Here is a 24,511-nt window from a genome sequence, read left to right as displayed (position 1 = left end):
CAGTGCTTGGTGAATGTTATCCACCGAAGTGGCAAGCACAGTCAGAGGATCAGTGCGTGATTCCATCGTTTTTGTGGTCTGGCGTTCTGTAACGCTCGGTGAAGCACAGAGAGGTCTGATTACCGGTGATCTGCAGTATCACGGGAAATACAGACGTATACCAGATTATATGTGATCTGCAGTATCACCGATAATCCGATATACTAGCTAACCTCTGGTCACCTGGGTAGAGTGTTGTGATTGGTGCAACAGTAATACAGAGGACAAGCCTCAGTGCAGCAAGGAGAACTGCACAGATTCCTCCCGCAGGTCTGAGCTCTCCAAGACGGGAGGAGTCAGACTGACAGTGGGAAGGAAAGTCCGAAAGTGACACTCAGGCGGGAGTATCACTAACAGGACGGGGAACCGCCTCCAATCGTGAGGTCGGTTCTCGAGGTCGGACAAGCCAGGTCGTATACACACAGACAGATAGGTACAAAATCAGTAGGCAAAGGCGGAGTCAAGGTACAGGCAGGGTTCAGTAACGAGGTATCAGAGATATCGGGGTACAAAATCAGTAGGCAAAGGCGGAGTCAAGGTACAGGCAGGGTTCAGTAACGAGGTATCAGAGATATCGGGGTACAAAATCAGTAGGCAAAGGCGGAGTCAAGGTACGAGCCGGGGTCGGCAACAGAGTATCAGATATAACGAGGTACAAGGTCAGAGTTCAGGAGAATAGTCGAGGCAGGCAAGAGTCATAACAAATAATCACAATCAAACTAGTACTTTAGCTATCAATCTCTAACTAAGTGTAGGATTACGGCTCCAGCCGGTCCCGGCACACTTAAGGATCTGACTAACGGATCTGGGTGCTCCCACGTATGTGAACGCAACGCCAGACACCAGATGAATGGACAGCCAGCAGTATATATACACATTAGGTGTCCCCCAGCACCTCCCTGATTGCTGGACCAATGGGAAGTGAAGCTATGGTCAGCTGATCAGCCTGGTCAGCTGACTCTTCCCTGGTGTCATAAAGTTTGTCTGAGTGCGCGCGCGCGCGTCACTCTGAATCTTGAGGGACTACGAGTCCCAACCAGCACAGCCCCGCTCTGCGGTGTCTCCGCAGCGGGGACCTGCCGGCTAATCGCCGCATCCAGCGCGGCGGTTACGCCGCTCTCAGCTGGCTGATTCACGGAGGTAGCCGCCTCAAGATGTGAGGAGGCGGCTGCCTCTCCGTGTGAGTTGCTGCCATATGCGGAAGGAGCCGCCCGCCGCTGGTTCATGGCGGCGGCTCCACCGCGCTTTCTCACAACATGCCTCTGTGTGCCCTCCGCTCTGCTGACAGCCCCGTCTGTCCCGTGCCAGCCCCCCCTTATCTGGTGACAAGGAGCTTGTCGGCAGAGTAATGGGGAGGGGCATCCCTTGCAGATGAGAAACTCCTACATAACGCCCCTTTCCCCGCCTACTAGTTGTCTCTCACTGGCTCTCCTCTGCCGGCTCCCCGCCTCTCTCCCCCCCCCCCTCCATACTAATCACTCCTCTGTGCTCTCAAGCTGCATTTGCAGGTCTCAAAAACGAAAGTAAAGAATTGCCGCACATAGGAGCGGCAGAGAGAGGCTGAAATGGACGCTACCTGATCCGGCCAGCCTCCCATCAGGTAGGAAGCTTTTTATTAACCATCTTGACCTGCTCAGGTTCTCTTTAACACAGGTGTACTCTCCCTTTAAAGGTACTCTCTATAGAATAAAAAAAATATAAATATATATACAGTATATATTCATATGTTCCTGTTCAAGTTTTTTTTTCTTGTTTTTGTTGAAAGAGGAACTGTTGCAAAAATGTTAAAATTTAAAACATACAAATAAGGAGTACGCTTTTTGCAGAGTAAAATGAGCCATAAATGACTTTTCTCCTATATTGCTGTCACTTACAATAGGCAATAGAAATCTGACATTACCAACAGGTTTTAGGTTAGTCCATCTCTTCATGGGGGATTCTCAGCATGGCCTTTATTCTTTTTTAAAGACATTCCCTGAAAAAGATTTATACAAAAATTCTGGCCAGCCTCCCCGCTCGCTGCACACTTATTTGGGCAGTTGGACGGAGCAACTGCCATTCACTAAGTGCTTTTAAAAATAAAGAAAACCCTGAGAACCCCCTATGAGAAGATGGGCTAGTCCAAAATCTTTTGGTAATGTCAGATTTCTACTACTTACTGTAAGTGACAGCAACATAGGAGAAAAGTAATTTATGGCTCATTTTACTCTGGAAGAAACGTACTTCTTATTTGTATATGTTTACATGTAATTTAAATGTCAAGATTTTTACGACAGATGTCCTTTAAGTTCTTTAGTTATTTTTTCTTTGCCACAAATGTTGATGAGACATATAATAGTAGTAATAATAATAATAATAGTAGTAATAATAATAATAATAATAATACTTTAATTTTCCTTCATAATCAGACAATACAGTCTTTTCTGCATTTATTCCTTGAAGCTGTACAGCGATAATGGCAAATGAACAGAGTTATACACTGCAGAAAGATATCTTCCAGTAATATATAAGAAAATAGAAAGGGGGCGTACTCTATAGGTATAGTGATACATTGCAGAGCTTGGAGTGCGTCTGGAAAATGCTTCCCCCCTACCAGAAATCTGCGGTGGATTTTCTCTGGGCTAGGTGCTTGCAAAGTGCAGATGTGCATATATCAGCCAATCAGAGAACTGCTTTATGCTGGGTACACACGATGCAATTTCCTGTTCGATTGACGGGTAGTCTGACAGGAAGTTGCATCGTGTGAATATGTCCAAACTGTTCCCGATCAATAACAGGATCCATTTTCCTGTGACAACTTTAGAAAATCAATCTCGTTATCAGACTAGAACAGATCCGACATGACGGAAATAATCGCCTGATTCCAATCGATCAGATAGGAAATAGCATTGTGTGTACCCAGCATTACTGGCACAGTCAGGTACCCATAGATTTCAGACAGTTTGTTTCTGTTATTAGCTAAATCAAAATGTTCCTACAACGGTCAGTAATATACGACTTAGGAATTTATGATGTGTTTCAGAGTGCATATAAAAAAGTTATTAAAGTGGATCTGAAAAAATAATCTTTTACTCATTGCATAATTGTGTTCCTTTCATATAGTTTATAGGGCATTCCTCATCCTCAAGCCAAATACTTTTTTTGTTTCATTTTAATACTCTATTTCCCTATAAACTAAACAAGCCTCGCCCACAGCTTTTTAGAGTGCCTTGGCACTGTAGCAAGGGCTTATGGGAGCTCAGTCTGGGCAGGAGGAGGAGGGGGTTATTAGCCAGAGATTTCAGAGGCAGAGGGGAGGAGGGAGGAGGAGAGGAGATTGAATTTGTCACATTACACACAGGCAAGCTGATAGCATCTCCAGCCCTTAGCCTGTGACAAACAGAACATTGCTGCCCTCATTGTATTACAGGAATAAATAATTATAAACCATTGAAGCTGTTTGCAGCTAGATTTGCTGTGTAAACTATCTAAACTTTAGATAAGATATATAGACAAGTTACTTGTTATAGTTAGATTTTCATCTCGGATCCGCTTTAACAGATGGTTTTATGAGACGGCAAGAACACGCTTGATGCTCAGAGTGAACAGATAGAAAGAGGTGCCCAAATGTCATAAAGTGTATTAAAACCAATAAAATAAATAAGTAAGATGCGGCTTACCTCAAAGGCGACACAAAGAACAATGTGAAATCTGGAAACTTTAATCTGCACTGCGGCAACGCGTTTTGTGAGTACGTAGGAGTCACTTCTTCAGGCCAAAGATCAGTGCCGGCCAGGGAAGGTCAATTTCTAATTGATGCATGTTTATGCAAATTTTGTATGCAAATATATGCAACTTGAAAATGGGCCAATCAAATGTTACGTCAGCAGGATCTGATTATTTCATGTTCAAGTTGTAAAAATTTGCATGCAAAATATGCATAATGCTGCATCAACGTGAAATGATTTGCATCTCATTAACCATCCCTAGTGCCAGCTATATCACTAAGCCGAGTATCAAGGCGCTCAATGCTCGGCTTAGAGATACAGCTGGGGCACACTTGGGTGCGGTGTATAGGGTTGCACTCTCCACCTGCCTTATGGGTTAGTTGCCCCTATTGCAACCTTATTTTGTAAGAAGTTTGGAATCGGGATGATACCATTTATTAGCCAACTTAAAGGACCACTATGGCGAAAAAAGTAGGCAGTTAAAATCTGACAGAACCGACAGGTTTTGGGCCAGTCCATCTCCTCATGGGGAATTCTCAGGGTTTTCTTTGTTTTCAACAGCATTTCCTGGACAGCAGTTTAACTGCCAAAACAGTAAGACACCAGCCATCCTCCCTGCTCACTTGCACACTATTTTGTCAGTTAGACATTGCAACTGCTGTTCAGGAAATGCTGTTGAAAAGAAAACTAAGAAAACCCTGAGAATCCCGCATGAGGAGATGGACTGGCTTAAAACCTGTCGGTTCTGTCTGATTTTAACTGCCTACTTTTTTCATGATAGTGGTCCTTTAAAACCTTATTTTGTGAGTACCAATTCTCAATCTGCTTATGTTTACTACACTCTAATGTGCTACACCATCTGGGCTCCTGTTGACTTTGTGTTTTTTGTTTTTTATTTCGAAAATACCATTCTATTGTATTACACCTACCACAAAGAGTACACACGTGAAAAAGAAAATATTTTTCTTGTTTTTAAAGTTTCACTTCATTTACAAGTTTTATTAATGCTTTTACTAGGAGAGTACTTTTTTTTTATTTAAAGTGTAACTGTTGGGCATAACATAAAAAAAATCAATTCTTTATTTATATGGTAAACAAGTAATAAGGATGCTAACCAGGCAATCTAAAAGTTAAAATCATTATTATTTTTCTTGTTGATAAATGATTATTCCCCAGTTTACCGGACTCTTATTTGGTACACACAAAATTTAGTAAACAAAAAAGGAAGTTGCAGGGCATGCTGGGTGGTTCTTTTTTTTTTGCTTCTCTACTTCCCCTCAAACTTAACTAATGCAACCTGAATTGCTAAAGCCTCTTTCCCTCCTGTTTTCCCCTCCCACACCTCTGTTCCTCTCTGATTGGCCAATATTTCTCATGCTGAGACAATACACTTTCTATAGTGAAGGGCGGGCAAATCAGCTAGAGGAGGAAAGGAGGAAATTACATCAGGATTGGCTTCAAAATAGCCACAGCTAAAATGGGAAATGCAAAGAAGTATTTTCTCTGTTTTTTTACTGTACAAAAATCACTAAAATCAAAACGTGGACAGTACAATACATATGTTATGTAAGTAGAGCATGTATTTATCTACTTATGTATGTGTTTTGTTTTTTTCTGAGATAGTATGGCTGACAGCTCCTCTTTAGAAATACCTGGTGCAGCAGTTTACGCCATCCTTACGGCTATTGTTCATGTGCCTGCTCACTCTCCCCTGCTACAATCAGCATCCATGCCCTCCTTTTAACATGCAATCGCCATAGTGACTGATGTGGTCAGCATAGCGAAGCGGGTGTGGCTGATTACCTTGCTGAATCCACGCCTAACGACTAATAACTATGGTACTAGCTCTTTTTCAGTATGGAGGTGTGGGGATAAGTGGGTTGGGCAGTCGTACCCTCCCACTCGCTGTACACAGCACATCACTGATGTTATTGAGCTGCACACATGATCAAAAGGTTCATGACCTACAGGCAGGCTGAGCTGGCTCCTCCTGCATATCAGTAATAAGGGGATCAGCATCAATGAACCACTGCAGCAAGTATTTTCATTCAATAACTGATCCTGTTTTCAATATCTTCTCTATTCGATCGTTTTGGTTGAATAAATGGAAACATTTAACTATTTGATTGCACCGTGTATGGGCACCTCTACTAAGGGTTGGCACAGGGGAAAGGAGGGGCCACAAAGCAGTCCCCTCACAAGCAAGAGACTCAGGGGGTGGCGATTTAGGGATGGTAAGATTGCTCAGATGTAGTCTTACTAACCCTCTACAGGTAGTCCGTGACTTACGAACACCCGACTTACGAACGACCCGCCAGTACGAAGGGCATGGGTTCTGTGTTTCAATGGGAACAAGTAAAAATTTTGTTTTTCAAATTGGACTTGTAGTTTTTGAGACAATCAATTTTAAAAAAATTCAAAGAAAAAATGGCTTTTAAACTTATGTAAGCAGGTACAGAGGTTGGAGTTGACACAGAGGGGGACTCTGGAGGCACAGAGGCGGTACAGAGGGCAGAGGTGACACAGAAGGGGACACTGGAAGTACAGGGGGCACAGAGAAGGTACAGAGGGAAGAGGTGACACAGAAGGGGACACTGGAGGCACAGAGGAGGTACAGAGGGCAGAGGTGACACAGAGGGGGACACTGGAGGCACAGGGGGGCACAGAGGAGGTACAGAGGGCAGAGGTGACACAGAAGGGGACACTGAAGGTACAGGGGGCAAAGAGGAGGTACAGAGGGCAGAGGTGACACAGAAGGGGACACTGGAGGCACAGGGGGCACAGAGGAGGTACAGAGAGCAGAGGTGACACAGAGGGGGACACTGGAGGCACAGGGGGGCACAGAGGGGGACACTGGAGGCACAGGGGGGCACAGAGGGGGACACTGGAGGCACAGGGGGGCACAGAGGGGGACACTGGAGGCACAGGGGGCAGAGTTGGTACAGGGGACAGAGATGGCACTGACTTGAGAACAGATTCAAGTAAAGAACAAACCTACAGTCCCTATCTTGTTTGTTAACCGGGGACTACCTGTATATTATTATTTTTGGACGACCAGGGCCTCTTAAAGCAAACCTGAAGCAAAAAAAGTATGATATAGTGAATTGCATGTGTAATATAGATAATGAATAGAACATTAGTAGCAAAGAAAAGAGTCTCATATTTTTATTTTCAGTTATATAGCTTTTTTTTTTTTTTTTTAAATAACATTGCCCCCTGCTGTCACAATTGCATGTTTAGAATACACATACAGAAATAATGACCCTTTGAACTTCCCTGCAGTAAAACATTATCTCCAGCTATCTGTAAGGCCTGGAACCCACTAGCAGGCTGTTACTAAGGCATTTCTGAGCACTTTGTGATTTGAAAAGCTCTTGCTAATGTAATGCTGTGGGTGTGATACCACCTGAGCCATGTGATTTTATACAAATCCCCCATAGCATTGCATTAGCAAGAGCTTTTCAAACAGCCCTTACTGTTTGTTGGCTGTTTAAATACATCAGAAGACAGGACCGAGGGGTCGAATAGCTCTTTTGCATAGATAACTGATGTTTTTTAACTCTTCCTGTACTGGAAAACAATAGAAAACTCTTTTCTTTGCTACTAATGTTCTTTTTCCTAGCTGCACTACACCGACAATTCATTATCTCATACATTTATTTTCACATCAGATTTACTTTAAATCTACACAACCACAGCCAAATTCATCTAGTTCCTCTCTTCAGTAAATTCTACTTTTGAAATGAGGAAATAAAATGAGGAAATAAGGAATTAAAATGAGAAATTATATTTCAGACAAATAATTTAGGAGAGGCGTTGAACAGATATTACCCATAGCGGATAAGTCCTGGGCTTACAGCGAGAAAAAACACAAAGTCACCCCATTGCTCCCCTTTCACAGCTGCCAGGGGCATAGGAATAGGGATAGCAGGCATAGCAGTTGCTATAGGGCCCAGTGAGTTGTAGCTACGCCCCTGACTGCATTTTACAGGCTATATTTTTATTGCTTTATGAAATAAGAACACACGCACCTTAAACAATGACGCAGTGACCAAAGAGAGCAGGAGTGACTTTACCAAATACTGCCAAGAGTCTTGTACAATTCTTCAATCTTCATCTTAATGTAGTGTTGTGTTATCCTATATGGTCCTTCAGTTTACATTTTCCAAGTGGTCACCTTCCACGTTTCCCCGAAAATTAAAATAGTTATTATATCAATCTTTGTTCCAAAAGGGTTTATTTTTAGGGGATGTTTTATATTTCTATGAACACACAAGTTCCTGTGCTGTGTGTCCTCCTGCCTTCCCCACTGTGCAGCCTACTTCTCTACTGGATCCACCTCTTGTTTACCCCTGTGTTCCCCCTTGTACCTTCATTGTCCTCCTGTTGTCCCTCTTTATCCCCTGTCCTCCTGTGTCCTATGTTCCCCTATGTCCTTCGCTGAGTCTTCCACTGTCCCCATGTCCTTCTGGTGTCCGGTGTCCTCCCATGTCCCCATGCCTCCTTCTCTTGCCCCGTAGCTCCATGCCGCTGTGTCCTCAAGCTTCAGCCTATGGGGAAGAAGTACGGCAACTTGTGTTTCTACTGGAGCCGATGGTCTCCAAGGTGGGACCATGGATCTGTTATTGAGACAATCACTGCACTCGCTGAATAGTGGCAATTGCAGTAATTGGCCCAATGATAATGACATGGTACTGTCCGTGAGACTGTTGGCTCCAGTACTAATAACACAAGTTGCCATACTTTTCCCCCTTACTACGGCTAGGGCTTACTTTCGCGGGAAGGGCTTATATTTTGAGCATGCTCGAAATTCCTGCTAGCACTTAGTTTCCGGGGATGCTTTAATTTCGGGGAAACAGGGTATCTACAAATCTTAACCAAGTGCGTAGTTTCATCAACACCCAGACTCCCTATTTAATTTTATCTAACCAAATGTACACTGACATTGCTTCCTTTATCTTTTTAATCCCCCCCCCCCCCTCCCCTACACACACACACACACACACACATATTTCTTCTGAAAATGTATGGGTACTTCTGCTTGGATTTACTCAGCCAAAGCCATTTGCTGACTGGTTGGTAGCATTTTCTGAGATACTTCTATTTTATAAATAACTTTTTTAAAATAAATTATCTGCAACTGAAAACTATGGCATTCTTGTCCTTTGCCCCCAAAAATATGAATAAAACTATTTTTAAACATTGACCATTGATTATATTAGATAAGAGTAACTTTCATCAGAACATCAAATAAGGACTGATATTTCAGTTGCTTTAGGCAAATGACGACCATCCTTGAGTCACTATACCAAATGCTTCCTCTGTCATGGCTTGGATCACAGGCGCTCCACCTGTTGGTCAGGTCCACAACCAAAGCCTCTAGAACCTGTTTTGCGGGTTCCCTGTCCGTAAGTTGTACTGTGAACACATCTAAAGTCTTGAATGTATGACAAAGTAGACTACTTGGGTGGGTGCCAGAGCATAGCCCACCAAGCCAACTTGCAAAACACTGATCACCAGCAGATTTTCAAAGCACAATTCTTCCACAATGTCTGTGGCTATTGTAGAAGTTATCTGCACTCCCTGAATGGTTCTGCCTACATCAAAGCTACAAAAACAGTTGAACATTACTAAACCAAAAAGATATTATGTAAGTCTAACACAGTTACATTGACTGTTACCACCAGGTAAAGAAATAGCATTTGTAGAATATATATATAAGGTCTTCCCTGACAGTTGTTAATGGATTATGATAGTTTTATGAATGCAAGTCTTTCAGCCAGATGACAAATAGGGAGTCTCACTATGGTAGTTATAATCAGGGCACACTTTTTGCACAAGTTTATAGTCAATGCTGAAAAAAGCAATATATATGCAAATAACTTTAAAGGGCTTGGAGCAAAGCCAGGACACGTGGCTCTGGGTTTGTTCTTGGTAACAGATTTTAGAAGGGTCAAAGTTGCACAAAGCAGTCTTCTTGGCTCTGTCTGTTTTCTCATACTCAATCCGGCAGTTGAAGGACTTGACATCTTTGTTCTCCAGAGTGGACTGCTGGGGAGAAGGTTCAAACTCCACCACTTTGGATGGTGGGACCAGACTTACGGAGACATTCCCGAGCCCCGTAGAGTTATGGCGAAAGTAAACGCTAAAGGTGCCATTTCCATGGTCTACAATTTTGCCTGTGATGAGTAGGTTTAACTTGACGGTCTTAATATTAGAGTGGAAGTCCCCCCAGCCAAACATTTTTTTGAACTTGCCCGTTTTAACTATGGGCCGACGCTTAGTTCGTACTAGGGACTCTTGGGTGTCTGTGATATTTGCAAGCCAGTTCCAGAAGTGTTCCGTGGTGTCGAAGTAGGAGAGCTGACCTTGTCGTTGAAGAGCTGATTGCTTGACAAACAGACGTAGAGGACTGTGGAATCGGCTGTGGGCCACGGCATTTGCCAAATTCTCAGAAGTGTCTTTCTCCTCCCACTTAAGTGCTCCTGTGGCTCGCTGTATTTCCTTGTCACATAGAATCTGATTAAAAGAAAAAAATACTTAATGTTAAAGGGAGATTCCAACATAGATAAAAAAACTACGCAAACAACTCAAAAGTATATTTCTGTGATGCATCAGATGCATCAGATAAGTCTGTAAAAGGATCAGAAGTCTGTGAACCACAGGTGGCCATTTGTTATCCTCATGCTTACCACCAATTGGCTTTTGCCTTTTGTTCTGGGTTGTTCCAAAAGTATGACTAGCAAAGCCACAATATTAATTTACTGCTGTTGTGTGAGGTATAATGTCAGGTTTATCTAGGTGTTTTTGCTTCTAAAAGAGTAACCAAGCAGCTCAGGGTGACCCAAACTACTAGGAATGTATAGGGGGATAAAAGGGACTAAAAAAGCCCTCCTACTAAAAAAAGCAAAGCTTGGTGTAATTGCCTTCTTAAAACAGAAGGAAATTTGCAATAATTCAGTTATAAATGAACATTTGTGGTTACCCACAATGCACTACCACTAAATATGCAAATTATCCCTTTATGCTCTTGTAAGCCAAGCAAGCATCCAGAACCGCTGGTGTATAGCAAGCTTATAAATTTAAGTTTTTTTACACAGCCATATCAAACCCACATGTAGACAGCCTGTTTCGGACTTTTGGTCCTCATCAGTACATGGCAGGGATTGATAAGGCTGTATGAAATAGGGCTTGGACGAGTACAACAGAGTAACCAAGCAGCTCAGGGTGACCCAAACTACTAGGAATGTATAGGGGGATAAAAGGGACCAAAAAGCCCTCCTACTAAAAAAGCAAAGCTTGGTGTAATTTGCCTTCTTAAAACAGAAGGAAATTTTGTCCAAGCCCTATTTCATACAGCCTTATCAATGTTCATTTATTATTGAATTATTGCAAATTTTCTTCTGTTTTAAGAAGGCAATTACACCAGCTTTGCTTCTAAAAGCTTACCAAACTACAAAGCTGTCTGGGCACCAACCTGCAGAGGAGATATGGAGACTGGCACAGTTACTGGAAATGATAGAAATAAAATATCGGTTTATCAAATTTGTCCTTCTCCTAAAGGACCTCGAACCAAAGCCAAAAAGTTCAATGACAAATGGAAAAATCAGTAGTAAAAATATAAAAGTAAAGAAGTAAAAAATAAATAAAATGACTAATAAAAGCAAAACTGCAAAAGCACCCCGAGCAATGTACGATTCAATCCCAGTTTCTGTGATAACCTAAAATGTACTCTCATTAGAAATAAACTTCAGATCCCTTTCAGAGGAACTTCAGAGGTTATCTTTGAATTGAGCTGCTATACATTTATTATAGAATTTAATGCTGAGTTGTAATGTACGACCCTAAAAATAAGATTTGTAGTGGTATCTCAAATAAGAAATAAATTAGGACAAAATAACAGACATTACTTTTAAAACAACTAAGTATGACACCAAACATTTTTATCAAGCTTTTCCTTTAGCGGACTCAAATCGCTTTAGGGCTGCAGCTACCAGGGTGCGTTCCACTGGCAATCAGGAACAGTAGGGAGCCTTGCCCAAAGACTCCTTACTGTTTTACGTACTGGCTTGAGCCAGGATTTGAATCCTGGTCAAGGGCTCAAATCTTACATCAAAGGCAGCAGCGTTACCAGTACGCTATACAGCTGACCCTTGTCATCGATGAGCGGATTGCTTGACAAACAGACATAGGGGACGGTGGAATCCACTGTGAGCCAAAGCGTTTACCAAATAAAGTACAGAAAGAAAGGTAAAGAAAGAAAAACATTTAAAATCAAGCTAGAAAGTTTTATGCCGGGTACAGATGCCTTTCCAACAATCAGCTATTCTGTTTGCATATATCGCCTCCTGATTCGAAATACTTTTTTTCAAAAGAGATATTTTATCATCTTCTTGGATCTGATGCAGGAAAGGCCAGGCATAGTCGGTGCACAAAAATGTTACCGGCGGTACGAATGCCCATGACCGGATTTGAGGAAAAGCCAGAAAGGCCTTGGGAGGTAGGGAGGGTTGTTAGGAATATGAGGGGTGGGGAGGTACTCGTGCAGTTAACTTGCCGAAACAATTGTTGGCAATTTCCAGTGGGCGAGTGGCTATCCCACCACCCTATGCCAGATGGCCGCAAAACTCATTACACACAGACACCCCCAGGACCAAGTCTGCAGTCACCCAAATATCACAGAGGTGGAACATCACAGCAGGTTGTTGTGTACAGACGTATCGAGGAAGAACGCATAGGGCTTGATTCACAAAGCGGTGCAAACTGTTAGCACGCCGGTGAAAAGCCCTTTATCTCGCCTAAACTCAGTTTAGGTGTGATAAAAACAAACTCGTGCGAAATTCCCGCACAAAGTTTTGCGCACACAAAGTTTGGTGCGCATAAAGTTTTGCGTGCGTAAATTTTTATGCACCCATTAAACCCTATGCAACTTTCTGCGCACGTAAAACTTTGCGCGCAAAACTTTGTGCGCGAGTTTTATTACTGAAAACGGTGCTAACCTACTGGTGCAAAGGTTATCACGCCTAAACTACTTTAGGCGTGCTAAGTAGGTTAGCACCGCTTTGTGAATCAAGCCCAAACTCAGAGCATATTACCGCTTCTCTCCCTAAAAATAAGACAGGTTCTTATATTATTCTTTTTTAGTTACAAAAGATGTCTTAGGACTTATATTCAAGGTCTTATTTTTCCATGAACAACATCTACATTTGTTCTTGACTAAAAATAAAATCAATATTTATTCAAATAGAGTCATATCATGATATTCTGGAACAACATCATAATCCATCCAATCATCATCCAATCACTTATTCCATCATACTTTTCTCATAATTCATTTGGGGAATTGGAGAAAGAAAGAAGGGGGGTGGCAATGCTGCCCCTTTCTTCCAGACCCCCCGGCCCCCCATGTCATGGACCATGTGGTCTGGTATAGCTCAGGTTGTGGACTCCCACCCGGTCCACACCCTGGACTCCGGGCTCCGAAATCTAGCTATACAGGTATGCATAAGTGACCAGGGGTCAATGAGGCTTTGGAGAGGGGTCCCCACGCTGAGCCTTTTCTTAAAATGTATAAAATATGTATACAGAACTTGGAACTTGGTATATAGTAAGTGTTCCGCAGCAAAATGTAATTTTGTCAAGTTTACAAAAAAAATTTCCTTGAATTTTTGAAAATCGATTTTCTCAAAAAATGACACGGCCTTTTTGAAAAAAAGAAATGATTGGACCTGTTCCCAAAGAATCAAACTTTACATGTTTGTGTAACTTCCCTTTATCCTGAAATTACAGGACACAATTATGGTTACACAACAAGAAATGAATTACACATTTCCTATATTTGCAGAGATGAGGCAAGAATTGGGGCTAAACATTATGCTCCATTAATGTACCTGTATGAGTTCCCCCACAACCAACTGGGACTTGCGTAGTGGCCAAAATGAAAATCCAGACAATAATTCTAGAGTGGGATTTGGGAGTGGGGTTTGTAACTGAGTGATTGTGGGTCAGGCCCATGCAAAGGACTTCAATAATAAAACAGCTTAACCTGTACTAATGCTAGCGGGTATATTCTCGAAACTGTGGTAATCACTGTGTGTAAAGTCTTGTGAACAATAGACCAATAGGTGTATTCACTATGCATGTTATTCTGTTTACTGCAGTTTAGTGAATACACCCCAATGAGTAGAGATGAATGCATTTTCATGTAATGTATCACATTCTGTTCTGCTCTTCATGCAGTAGGACTTAAAGAGACACTGAAGCGAAAAAAAAAAATATGATATAATGAATTGGTTGTGTACAATGAATAATTACTAGAAGATTAGCATCAAAGAAAATATTCTCATATTTTTATTTTCAGGTATATAGTGTTTTTTCTAACATTTCATCATTCTCTAATATATGCACATTACACAACACTCAGCATTCAAAATGATTCTTTCAGAGCAGTCTGTGAACTAATGACCTCTCCTCTAGCAGAGGAAAAGTAAACAGTTGAGATAATAAAAGTCAGATAACAGCCCACTTTTGAAAGTCGTAGAAATGAATGGCTTTTTTGCATAGAGATAACAACTGGAGTTTCTTAACTCTTCCTGTACTGGAAACAATTAGACTGATGTATATGATCTTAATGTTTTATTTCTTAGCTGTACTACACATACAAATCATAATATCATAATTTTTTTTTTCGCTTCAGTGTCTCTTTAACACATTATTCTGAGTGCTGCAGTGTAGTGAATATGCCCCATATTTCTAAAAACAATTAAAACCTGGTCATTAGTTATAGTCATATTCCATTAGTCAGTTTTGTCTTAAAGGACAACCGAGGTGACATGTGACATGATGAGATAAAAGTGTATATACAGTGCCTGGCACACAAATAACTGGGCTGTGTTCCTTTTTTTCTTTCTATGCCTCAAAAAGTTAAAAATTAGGTATGCAAGTAACAGTGTCTATCTAGGTCAGGACTGGATTGGGCTATAGCATAACCCTCACTGATAAGTAATTACAGCCATAAAACACTTTCCTGGCAGTAAATGGCTTCTGAGAGCAGGAAAAAGATAAAAAGGGTCAGTAGTTCATAGATTTGAGCTCTAGCATACTTCAACAAGGGTGCCATTGAGCAGAGGCAATGAAACAGTAAAAACTTAGAAACTATATTTAAATATAAAATAAAACTGTGAGATATCTAAAAAAAAAGTAATTTTTAGTAAAAGGAGAATAGATACTATTGTTTATTTCATCAGTTTATTTTCACCTCTGGTGCCCTTTAAAGCGAGCCTGTGCGTTTGTACTGACCTCGGGAGAGGGAAGCCCTTGGATCCCCCAGAGGCTTCTCTGTCCTCCTCAGTCAGGCCAATCCAGTGTTGAGTCCACCAAAGGACAGCCGCACTGCACCTGCGCAGTATCTCTGACCTGATCAAACTTTGGCGAATAAAGCCGAGCCTGATCGGGGCCATGCTGCTTTACAGACGTGAGCCACCAACAAGGGCTTATCAACAGTCTTTGAAAGGACGCAGCTCTGGAACAGCCTGGTGGAGGACAATGGGGGAATCCTCTGGATTATCCAGAGGCTTCCCTTTATTCAGATGAGTACCCATTTGGGGCATTTTTTTTTTCGTACAGGTATCCTTTAAAGAGAATCTGTACTCTAAAATTCTTACAATAAAAAGCATACCATTTTCTTCATTATGTTCTCCTGGGCCCTTCTGTACTGTTTCTGCCACTCCCTGCTGCAATCCTGGCTTGTAATTAACAGTTTTAGGCAGTGTTTACAAACAAAAAACATGGCATGTGATAGGCTGAGAGAAGTTCTGTCTGTGACTCATACGGAGCCTGCAGGGGGCGTGGAGAGGGTGTGTATGACTTCTACCTATCACAGCAGAGCAGCACATTCCTGCCTGAGCCGACAAAGCTGACAAAGGAAAGGAGATTAGATTATATAACAGAGATAATACAGCCACTGTGCAACTAGGAAAGGCTGCAGTAAGACAGACCACATTTGAACAGGTATAGGGACTTATAGGATAGAAGAAATAAGGCTGAAAATTTTGTTACAGAGTCTCTTTAAGGTCATGATGATGCAGACATGAGTCATTTCAGGGTTCCGTAAGTTGTGGCATAGATCTGTACATCACCTAAAGCAATAGGATTAGCCATACTATGCCAGGGAAAAAACACATGTATAAGTAGATAAAAACTTGATCTACTTACATAACACATGTATTGTACTGTCCACATTTTGATTTCAGTAAATTTTATATAGTAAATGAAGATAATTCTGTTCCTGGTGGGGGCCATGTCTTTTGCCCACAGTTTAGGCTAAATCCTGATGTCATTTCTGCCCTTTACTTTTTTTCTTTTCTCCTCCAATCGCTGAGTCACTTCAGCCTTGCTTGTAAACACAAGTGAGCAGGGGATCGTGTTTCAGATAAGCAGCTAGGCAGGGAAATAAAGGGAAGAGGAGGAATATATTATAGATAAAAAGAACCCCCAGCATGCTGTTTGGCACTGACTACTAAAGGGCCAGTGCTCATTAAGTATGTGATAATGCCAAACCATAACGGCAGAAAAAGTTTTGCAAGTTTTGAATGCAGGATTAGCATCTTTATCACTTAAAGAGGAGCTGTTAGGTATAAGGTCTCAGAGAAAATAAACACATATATCAGTAGCTAAAGATTGGCTGTACTTACATTACATATGCATTTCACTGTCCACGTTTGGATTTCACAGAATTTTTATATAGTATATGCAGAGAATGATGCTCCTGACAACCCATGGCAGGTTCCATGTTTGTGAAGCCAAATGTGTCGTCATGTCCTGCCTGCTTCCTGATCACAGAGGAGCTCGTACAGAATAACACAGTGTGCAGTGAATATTAATGAGCCATGTGGCTAGGAACAATAGCGGACTCCTGCAGTGTACTCTGCCCGGAGATTTATCTGTGCTGTGGCTGGACTGAGTTAGAAGCTGCTGAAACTTGATCCCGTCTTCTCCTTAGCAGCCGAGGGGAGGGCCCCAGAATGCTTTGCAGTATGGAATGCGGCTTGCGTCCTCCTTAGGAGCTTAGCTTTGCTGATAAGCACACATCAAATGTAAGAGAGATTTTTATCTTTAGTAATGCCTTTTTGGCTTCTGTCTAAACTGTTTAACACAGGAGAATAGAGGTTTAAATTAGCTTCTGCAGCCTGACAGTTACTCTTTAATACACTCAGACCAGTTGCTGTTGAAATTTGATTTTTATGGTGACAATCCTGTTGTAATATCGAGTAGGACAATAACAAAAATAACAAATATAATCAAAACGCTGTTTGAAGGTGTTTTTACTAGCGAAAGACTTGCAAAGAGCGTTGGAGAAAATGGGGTTAAACTTGGACTTTTCCTTCAAACGTTTCCACTGCCAAAACTATTCTCGAAGTTTAAAAAGAAAAAAAAGGCTTTCAAAAGAAAAATCACTGCACTTAATCTGTCCGCGCTGGCGGATCTCAAAGCATTCATCAAGACTTGAGTAATTTGTATCTTGGCCGAGCTTATGAATTTCACAAAAGCATCTGCAGCCGCTAGATTCCCTGATATTATTGTCCGCTGAATGCGCCGTCCTGCAAGATTAATAACATGAATTTGTTTTACATCAATTAAAGGCAGGCATTGACATCCCTTTGTTGGAGAAGGCTGACAGGTCTGACAATGCGCTTCACAACAGTCCAGTGTCGGGTTGCTACAAAATTATAAAATTTTTCATTTTTCTCCTCTTTCATTGACGTTTTGCTTATATTGATTTGTCATAATGATGGACAAATACGACCACAGGGTTGTCTGCTTTGTTGGAATAGGCAAGTGGGATTTTTTTGCAGTTTTATAGACTTGTTTGCATGGAAAAGCGTTTGTGTATGCCTTCTCTGAGGTGATAAGGAAGGAGACTGCACAATGACAAAGTAAGCAGCCCCTATATACGAAGTAAAAAGGGGGGCTCTTCCAGTGTGTCCCCCATAGGCCCCCACATGTCCACTCACTAACTGCTAGGCGTAAAAGAGCATGTGAGCCTTATTGCTCAATGATCTGAGGTGCTTAACCTTTTGTCAACCTCACACATGTTATCTTGTGTGAGATAATGTATTGCCACAGGAAGTAGTTATGGCAAATTCTATATTTGCATTAAAGGGGGGATTAGATGCTCCTTACGTTGAAAGACATCCATGGCTATAATTACTAGGTAATTCCTGGTGGTGTTGATCCAGGGATTTTATCTGATTGCCATCTGTAGTCGGGAAGGATTTTTTTCCCCTTTTGGGGCTAATTGGAGCATGCCTTGTAAGGGTTCTTTGCCGTCCTCTGGATCAACGGGGATATGTGAGGGTGCAGGCTGGTGTTGTACTTTATTTTCTGGTTTAACCCGATGGACGTACAGTATGTCTTGTATACGTACCTTTAATCATCAAATAAACAGTGAGAGACAGCTTAAGATAAGGTTTTACTGCAGGAGAGCTCAAAGGGTCATTAGCTCTGCTCTGTTTTATAGTTTAAAATTAACGTGCATGAAAAAGAGGCGCTATGAAAAAAGGGCGCAGGATATAGCCAAATTTCTTATTTTACAATGATAAGTACAAAAACATTTAGTTTTAAATTATCACTATGTGTAAAATTCAATTTTAATGATTGTTATTATTCTCAGAGACACATAGTTTATGTTTAATCGTGTTTCTGTCTGACATTTAGTAGAAACTATCGATAACATGTTACCGTAAAAATACATATAAGTATAAATTAAACGGTAAAAAACATTAGTTGTAATCTTAATCATATATTTTCGTTTCTCAAAAATATTAGTGGTTAATTTTTTAAGTTCAATATAACACCTTTCCATAAATCAAACAGTTTTTTAGTGTTACTGATTTAGGCGATTGAAAAAAATTAGAGTTAAAGTTTGTTTTATTGCTACTAAACCTAATCCTACTCTCACACAGAACCCTCCCTGTACCTATCCCTAACCCTTAGACTCCCCGGTGGTGCCTAAACCTAAGATTTCCCTGGAGATGCCTAAACCTAAGACCCCCCTGGTGGTGTCTAACCCTAACCACCCCCCGTTGGTGCCCCACCCTAACACCCCCTGGTGGTGCCAAACCTAAGACTCCCCTGGTGGTGCCTAAACCTAAGACTCCCCTGGTGGTACCTAAACCTAAGACCCCCCTTGGTGGTACATACACCTAAGACCCCCCCTTGTGGTGCCTAACCCTAACCACCCCCTGTTGGTGCCTAACGCCTAGACCCCCCCCCCCCCGGTGGTGCCTAACCCTAAGACCCTCCTGGTGGTGCCTTATGCATATCGCCGCTACAGGAAGCCGCTGTACCGCTTCCTGCTCATCACAGCAGCCGCCGAGTGCGCTGCTGTAATAGGAGATGCCACAGAGGAGAGCGGCTACGGGGGAATCTAATCGGACAAGCGGCCGCCCACTCATGATAAGGTAACAGGAGCAGCGGCCGTGGAGGGGGGAGGGGCACTACCTACCCATACTAGGAAGCTATACTGGGCACTATACTAGCTATACTGGGCACTATACTGGGGCACTACCTACCTATACTGGGCACTATACTAGCTATACTGGGCACTATACTGGGGCACTATACTAGCTATACTGGGCACTATGCTAGCTATACTGGGCACTATGCTAGCTATACTGGGCACTATACTAGCTATACTGGGCACCATACTGGGCACTATGCTAGCTATACTGGGCACTATACTAGCTATCTGGGCACTATACTAGCTATACTGGGCACTACCTACCTATACTGGGCACTATACTAGCTATACTGGGGCACTACCTACCCATACGGGGCACTATACTGGGGCACTACCTATCCATACTGAGACTATACTAGCTATACTGGTCATTATACTAGCTATACTGGGGCACTATACTAGCTATACTGGGGCACTATACTAGCTATACTGGGGCACTATACTAGCTATACTGGGGTAACTATACTAGCCACACTGGGGCAACTAAACTCCCTATACTGGGGCAACTATGCTAGCTATGCAGCCGCACCCCAGCCCCCCTCCCCCATAACCCGCTGCGCACGACACTGTCCACTAGGTCGCGCAGACACCCCCCCCTCCCGCCGTTCCCCGGAGTAAAATTTGGTCAGAAAGTGGTCCCCGGGCCGGAAAAGGTTGGGGACCACTGTTTTAGGGTATGTCTCTACCAGCTTTGCACATCTAGAGACTGAAATCCTTGCCCATTCTTCTTTGCAAAACAGCTGCAGCTCAGTCAGATTAGATGGACAGGGTTTGTGAACAGCAGTTTTCAGATCTTGCCACAGATTCTCGATTGGATTTAGATCTGAACTTTGACTGGGCCATTCTAACACATAGATATGCTTTGTTTTAAACCATTCCATTGTTGCCCTGGCTTTATGTTTAGGGTCATTGTCCTGCTGGAAGGTGAACCTCCGCCCCAGTCTCAAGTCTTTTGCAGTCTCCAAGAGGTTTTCTTCCAAGTTTGCCCTGTATTTGGCTCCATCCATCTTCCTATCAACTCTGACCAGCTTCCATGTCCCTGCTGAAGAGATGCACCCCCTGAGCATGATGCTGTCACCACCATATTTGACAGTGGGTATGGTGTGTTCAGAGTGATGTGCAGTGTTCGTTTTCCGCCACACATAGCGTTTTGCATTTTGGCCAAAAAGTTCCATTTTGGTCTCATCTGACCAGAGCACCTTCTTCCACATGGTTGCTGTGTCCCCCACATGGCTTGTGGCAAACTGTAAATGGGACTTCTTATGCTTTCTGTTAACAATGCCTTTCTTCTTGCCACTCTTCCATAAAGGCATGACTAATAGTTGTCCTATGGACAGAGTCTCCCACCTGAGCTGTAGATCTCTGCAGCTCGTCCAGAGTCACCATGGGCCTCTTGACTGCATTTCTGATCAGCGCTCTCCTTGTTCGGCCTGTGAGTTTAGGTGAATGGCCTTGTCTTGGTAGGTTTACAGTTGTGCCATACTCCTTTCATTTCTGAATGATCTCTTGAACAGTGCTCCGTGGAATGTTCAAAGCTTTGGAAATCTTTTTGTAGCCTAAGCCTGCTTTAAATTTCTCAATAACTTGATCCCTGACCTGTCTTGTGTGCTCTTTGGACTTCACGGTGTTGTTGCTCCCATTATTCTCTTAGACAACCTCTGAGGCCCTCACAGAGCAGCTGTATTTGTACTGACATTAGATTACACACAGGTGCACTCTATTTAGTCATTAGCACTCATCAGGCAATGTCTATAGGCAGCTGACTGCACTCAGATCAAAGGGGCCGAATAATTATGCACACACCACTTTGCAGTTATTTATTTGTCAAAAATGTTTGGAATCATGTGTGATTTTCATTCCACTTCTCATGTGTACCACTTTGTGTTGGTCTTTCATGTGGAATTCCAATAAAATTGATTCATGTTTGTGGCAGTAATATGACAAAATGTGGAAACCGTCAAGGGGGCCGAATACTTTTGCAACCGCCTGTATATGACTGAAAAAATTAGAGACTCTTTTCTTTATTACTAATGTTCTATTCATTATCCATACTACAGACACAATTCATTATATCAGTTGTTCATAAAAAATGAAAGCTTTTTTTGTATTCATTTGAGAAATTGAATCAAAATTTCTATATAAGTCAATCACCAGCCCCTGCTGCCAATCGGCAAAAAAAAAAAAAAAAAATTCAGGTGCCACCGCAGGCGCCCATTGAAATAGCAGCATTGAGGGGTAATTTAAGTGCCTGAGGTGCTATTTACAGAGATGGCTCAAACGGTTCGAACGTGAACTTGTTCGCGCAAACAACGCGAGTTCACTTCGAAATGTGAACTTTATGCGAGTTTGACCCGCCCCCTATACTACATCATTGAGCTAAACTTTGACACTCTACATCACAGTCAGCAGACACATGGCAGCCAATCAGGCTGCACTCCATCCTGGAGCTCCTCCCCCGCTTATATAAGGCAGCAGTAGCGGACATGTTCTCACTCTGTGTGCTGCTGTATTAGTGAGAGAAGGGAGAGAGGTTGCTGCAGACATAGGGAAAGCTTAGTTAGGCTCTTGTTAGCTTGCTCCTTGCTGATATTTGTTGCTGAAAAGCACCACCAAAACAGCTCTCTTGAGAGCTAATGTTCTTGTGATGTGTTTTTTTTTTGTGTGTGTGGCCCTCTGACACTGCATATACAGCCCTGTCTGTCACAGCTGGCCCTTGCTTTTTGCTTTACTGTGCCAGGGCCAGCACATTCAGTGCCTAGTGTGACTGCTGCACATTGTATTTTAATAACCGTCACTGCATACTTTTCACTGCACCTGTGTGACCGCACGCAGTTTTATATACCAGTCACTGCATACCTTTCACTTCATTTGTGTGACCACATGCTGTTTTATATACCAGCAGTCAGTGCATCCATTTTCACTGCACCTGTGTGACTGCACATAGTTATACCAGCAGTCCCTGCATACCTTTCACTGCACCTGTGTGACTGCACATTGTTATACCAGCCATCACTGCATACCTTTCACTGCACCTGTGTGACTGACTGTGCATTGTTATACCAGCAGTCACGGCGTACATTTCACTGCACCTATGTGACTGCACATCTTATTATACCAGCAGTCAGTGCATACCTTTCACTCCACCTGTGTGACTGCACATTACATCATACCACCAGCAGTCACTACATACCTTTTCACTGCACCTGTGTGACTGCACATTGTATTATAGCAGCAGTCAGTGCATACATTTCACTGCACCTGTGTGACTGCACATTGTTATACCAGCAGTCCCTGCATACCTTTCACTGCACCTGTGTGACTGCACATTGTTATACCAGCAGTCCCTGCATATCTTTCACTGCAACTGTGTGACTGACTGCACATTGTTATACCACCAGTCACTGCGTACATTTCACTGCACATTGTATTATAGTAGCAGTCAGTGCATACCTTTCACTGCACCTGTGTGACTGCACATTGTTATACCAGCAGTCACTGCATACCTTTCACTGCATCTGTGTGACTGCTAACTGTTTTATATACCAGTCAGTACATACCTTTCACTGCATCTGTTACCTTGCCGTGGTGAAGGGGCTTGTGTATAACAATGAAGCAATGACCTATATATATATATTTGGGGGGCACACCCAAGAAAATAAGGTCATTGCTTCATTGTGGACAGACCAAATTCGATCTGCTGGACAGTCACTGTTGTTCTGTCATTGAGCTACCTCAGCCCAACCATTTGGGCTTGAAAACCACAACTGCCTGCACTCTCGCCATGGTGCGCACCAGTCCAGCATGGCCGTCACTGCACAAACAGCTGTTTGCGGTGTGTTACACACGCAAGATGTTTTAAAGCACTTTAGGCCTCCAAATTAGCAATGCAATGTGATTTCTGCCCTTAAAACCCTGCTGTGTGTCAAATCCAGATTTTTCCCGGGACTTTTGGTGTATCCCACTCCGCCATGCCCCCCTCCAGGTGTTAGACCCCTTGAAACATCTTTTCCATCCCTTTTGTGGCCAGAATCAGTGTTTGTAGTTTTGAAAGTTCACCTGCCGATTGAAGTCTATTGCGATTTGCATGGTTCGCAGAAACACAAACCTTTTCGAAAAGTTCACGTTCGAGGTTCGCGAACCTAAAATCGGAGATTCGAGCCATCTCTAGCTATTTATCGGGCACTGTGGTTACCCATATTTCCCCTCATTAGCACTTTTTCAATAAACGCCTAAGGAGGCGCCTAAGCTTGTCAGGCGTTAAACGAGAGGAAGGTTAGTGTTAGAATGGAGTACAGAGAGGGAATTAGAAGACATATTTCCAATAAAGTAACTGGCAATATCCAGAGCCAAAAAGCACAGGCAACCATCACAAATGTAAGGGAGAAAGGATGCTGTTTTTAGAGGGGAAGGGGCTTTGACCAGTGGGGGCACAATTTCAGTGTTTTTTTTAGGTGCTATATTACCCAGCTACACCCCTGAGTGTAAGTACACTAACACTTAGAAAAAAAAATTGCCAATAGCAGATTCTGTCTTGACAGGTTCTCTTTAATACCCTGATGATGTCACCCGCATTGAGGGCTTTTCACACTGCAGGCAGTTTCAGCTTTTTTTCACCCGCGTGCTGTTTTTAAAAACGCCCCCAGACCACGTGGACAATGAATGTCTATGAGAAGGTTCATATCAGCGCAGGTTGTGCACTGTCCGTTCAGTAAAGCGGTGTGTGGACCATTTTTGAGGCGATTCCACCTCAATTGAAAGTATAGGAGAAACGCTTTGTGTAGCGATAGCGTTCGCGTTTTTAAGAATAAATACATTGTATTTTTTCTTTTCCAGGTCAAAGAGTTCACTTCCTGACTTGCGTCAGGGAGTGAATTAAAAAAAACGCTTGGAAAAAATGCTTAGAAAACCGCAAAGCACAAATACGCACCGCCCACCCAAGCGCCGGGAATCGGAAAAAAAAGGTGCCTCAAAAACAGCCCAACGTGGACGGACAGGCGAGCCGAACGCAATGTGAACAAGGCCTGAAGCAATCACATTTACCTATTTTACAGCCGACTGATGATATTACTTTACCAGGTCCGTCGTTTGGGGTAAATACATTTTGGATGACAGGTTGCTTCAGCAAATAAGGCCGGGAATGATCGAATCCTGGCAAGCCGTTACATTTAGTGCTCGCAAATTAATCTCCAATGAAGGTTCCATCTCCGTACGTCTTTAATAGTATTACTTGTCTTGCTGACAAAAG

At 42.6% G+C, this 24,511-nt stretch overlaps 1 protein-coding gene across 1 annotated transcript in view; it reads right to left on the bottom strand.

Moving 5' to 3' along the window:
- Nucleotides 1-8,734: 8,734 nt before the first annotated feature.
- Nucleotides 8,735-24,511, bottom strand: part of NXPH2 (neurexophilin 2) — a 281,561-nt gene continuing 265,784 nt past the window's right edge. Inside the window, exon 4 of the mRNA XM_068245880.1 lies at nucleotides 8,735-10,265. Coding sequence (XP_068101981.1) covers nucleotides 9,522-10,265 — 744 coding nt within the window. The 3' untranslated portion in view covers nucleotides 8,735-9,521. The remainder of the gene's footprint in view (nucleotides 10,266-24,511) is intronic.

Source organism: Hyperolius riggenbachi, chromosome 7, assembly GCF_040937935.1.
Source record: "Hyperolius riggenbachi isolate aHypRig1 chromosome 7, aHypRig1.pri, whole genome shotgun sequence".
In the NCBI taxonomy this organism is placed as follows: domain Eukaryota; kingdom Metazoa; phylum Chordata; class Amphibia; order Anura; family Hyperoliidae; genus Hyperolius; species Hyperolius riggenbachi.
Note: the sequence above shows the minus strand (reverse complement) of the source record. Positions and strands in the feature narration are given on the sequence as shown.